Source organism: Perkinsus marinus, assembly GCF_000006405.1.
Source record: "Perkinsus marinus ATCC 50983 genomic scaffold scf_1104296945552, whole genome shotgun sequence".
Lineage (NCBI taxonomy): Eukaryota > Perkinsozoa > Perkinsida > Perkinsidae > Perkinsus > Perkinsus marinus.
In genome coordinates this window covers 1-1,830 of record NW_003211135.1, presented here as the reverse complement: position 1 = coordinate 1,830, position 1,830 = coordinate 1, and the positions used below count along the sequence as shown (strand labels likewise).

General features: G+C 54.5%; 1 protein-coding gene across 1 annotated transcript; it reads left to right on the top strand.

Moving 5' to 3' along the window:
* Positions 1 to 129: 129 nt before the first annotated feature.
* Pmar_PMAR018435 (mucin-1 precursor, putative) lies at positions 130 to 1,267 on the top strand (the record flags this gene model as incomplete). The annotated part of the gene is made up of 1 exon (XM_002779733.1): positions 130 to 1,267. A coding segment is annotated over one exon (1,138 nt), but the record flags the coding sequence as incomplete, so codon positions are not given.
* Between the last annotated feature and the right edge of the window lie 563 nt (positions 1,268 to 1,830).

Genomic DNA, 1,830 nt, shown 5'->3' with positions numbered 1-1,830 from the left:
GGAAGCTCCCGGTAGAGACAAGGATGATTCTGATCCTACCACCCAGGTGGCTACGGAGGCTGCGACTGTCACGACTACGATCGGTGCTCCTGTTGAGCCTACTACTATAACGTCCCCTCTGCCGGTCAGCACAGCTGCTGTGACCGATGAGGTGGCTGTCACTTCTGCACCTCCTGTGACTGGCGAAGTGACCATCAGCACGGCAGCTGGAGAAGCTCCCGGTAGAGACAAGGATGATTCTGATGCTACCACCCAGGTCGCTACGGAGGCTGCGACTGTCACGACTACGATCGGTGCTCCTGTTGAGCCTACTACTATAACGTCCCCTCTGCCGGTCAGCACAGCTGCTGTGACCGATGAGGTTGCTGTCACTACTGCAGCTCCTGTGACTGGCGAAGTGACCATCAGCACGGCAGCTGGGGAAGCTCCCGGTAGAGACAAGGATGATTCTGATGCTACCACCCAGGTCGCTACGGAGGCTGCGACTGTCACGACTACGATCGGTGTTTCTGTCGAGCCTACTACTATAACGTCCCCTCTGCCGGTCAGCACAGCTGCTGTGACCGATGAGGTTGCTGCTATCACTGCAGCTCCTGTGACTGGCGAGGTGGCCATTACCACGGCAGCTGGGGAAGCTCCCAGCAGAGACAAGGATGATTCTGATGCTACCACCCAGGTCGCTACTGAAACTGCAACTGTCATCGCCTCGACTACGATCGATGCTCCTGTTGAGCCTACTACTATCACGTCCCCTCTATCGGTCAGCACAGCTGCTGTGACCGATGAGGTCGCTGTCACTACTGCAGCTCCTGTGACTGACGAGGTGACCATTTCCACCGCAGCTGGGGAAGCTCCGGGCAGAGACAAGGATGATTCTGATGCTACCACCCAGGTCGCGACTGAGACTGCTACTATCACTACTACGATCAGTGTTTCTGTTGAGCCTACTACTATAACGTCCCCTCTACCGGTCAGCACAGCTGCTGTGACCGATGAGGTTGCTGTCACTACTCCAGCTCCTGTGACTGGCGAAGTGACCATCAGCACGGCAGCTGGAGAAGCTCCCGGTAGAGACAAGGATGATTCTGATTCTACCTCCCAGGTCGCTACGGAGGCTGCGACTGTCACGACTACGATCGATGCTCCTGTTGAGCCTACTACTGTAACGTCCCCTCTGCCGGTCAGCACAGCTGCTGTGACCGATGAGGTCGCTGCTACTACTGTGGAGACGACCGATTCCGAGACTACTCTCAGTCCGATTGTGTAGCCGATTTAGGTTAATGAAGCTTTGTAATGTCCCGGAGTGCATCTTAATACAATCCTGGCCACTGCAGGATGCCTTGATAACGAGTGTATAAGTGTTTATCTGCCCGAGTTGCGTTGAAGGATACGTTGCGCCCCAACATCACGAGAGCATCGACGATACACCCAAATATGAAACCTATCTGGAGTGCACCAGAGCTATCTGAGCGTTCGAGACAGACGAGCGAAGGCGGGCAAGCCGCGCCAGACTGACAGCGGTGGGTGCACTCGCTTACGCACTAGCATCATGCTAATAGCATGAGCTCATGTTGATCCCCTAGGGTCTGAATTCCGATTGCTGATACACTGACAATCTTGTTGATAGTGAGCTCAAATACAGAGGTTGGATATCCTACCACTTTTGATGTATCCTTGGCAGCTCAATGTGTTCTCATCCAGGTTGATATGTGTGACACCGACCAAACATCAGGGTGGGATGCATCGGAGGGCGAGCTTTGTACTCGCGTAGCTTCCTATGGGAAATCAGCCAACTGTGGTGCTGTGTAAATGCCCAGCCGCTCAGCCAAT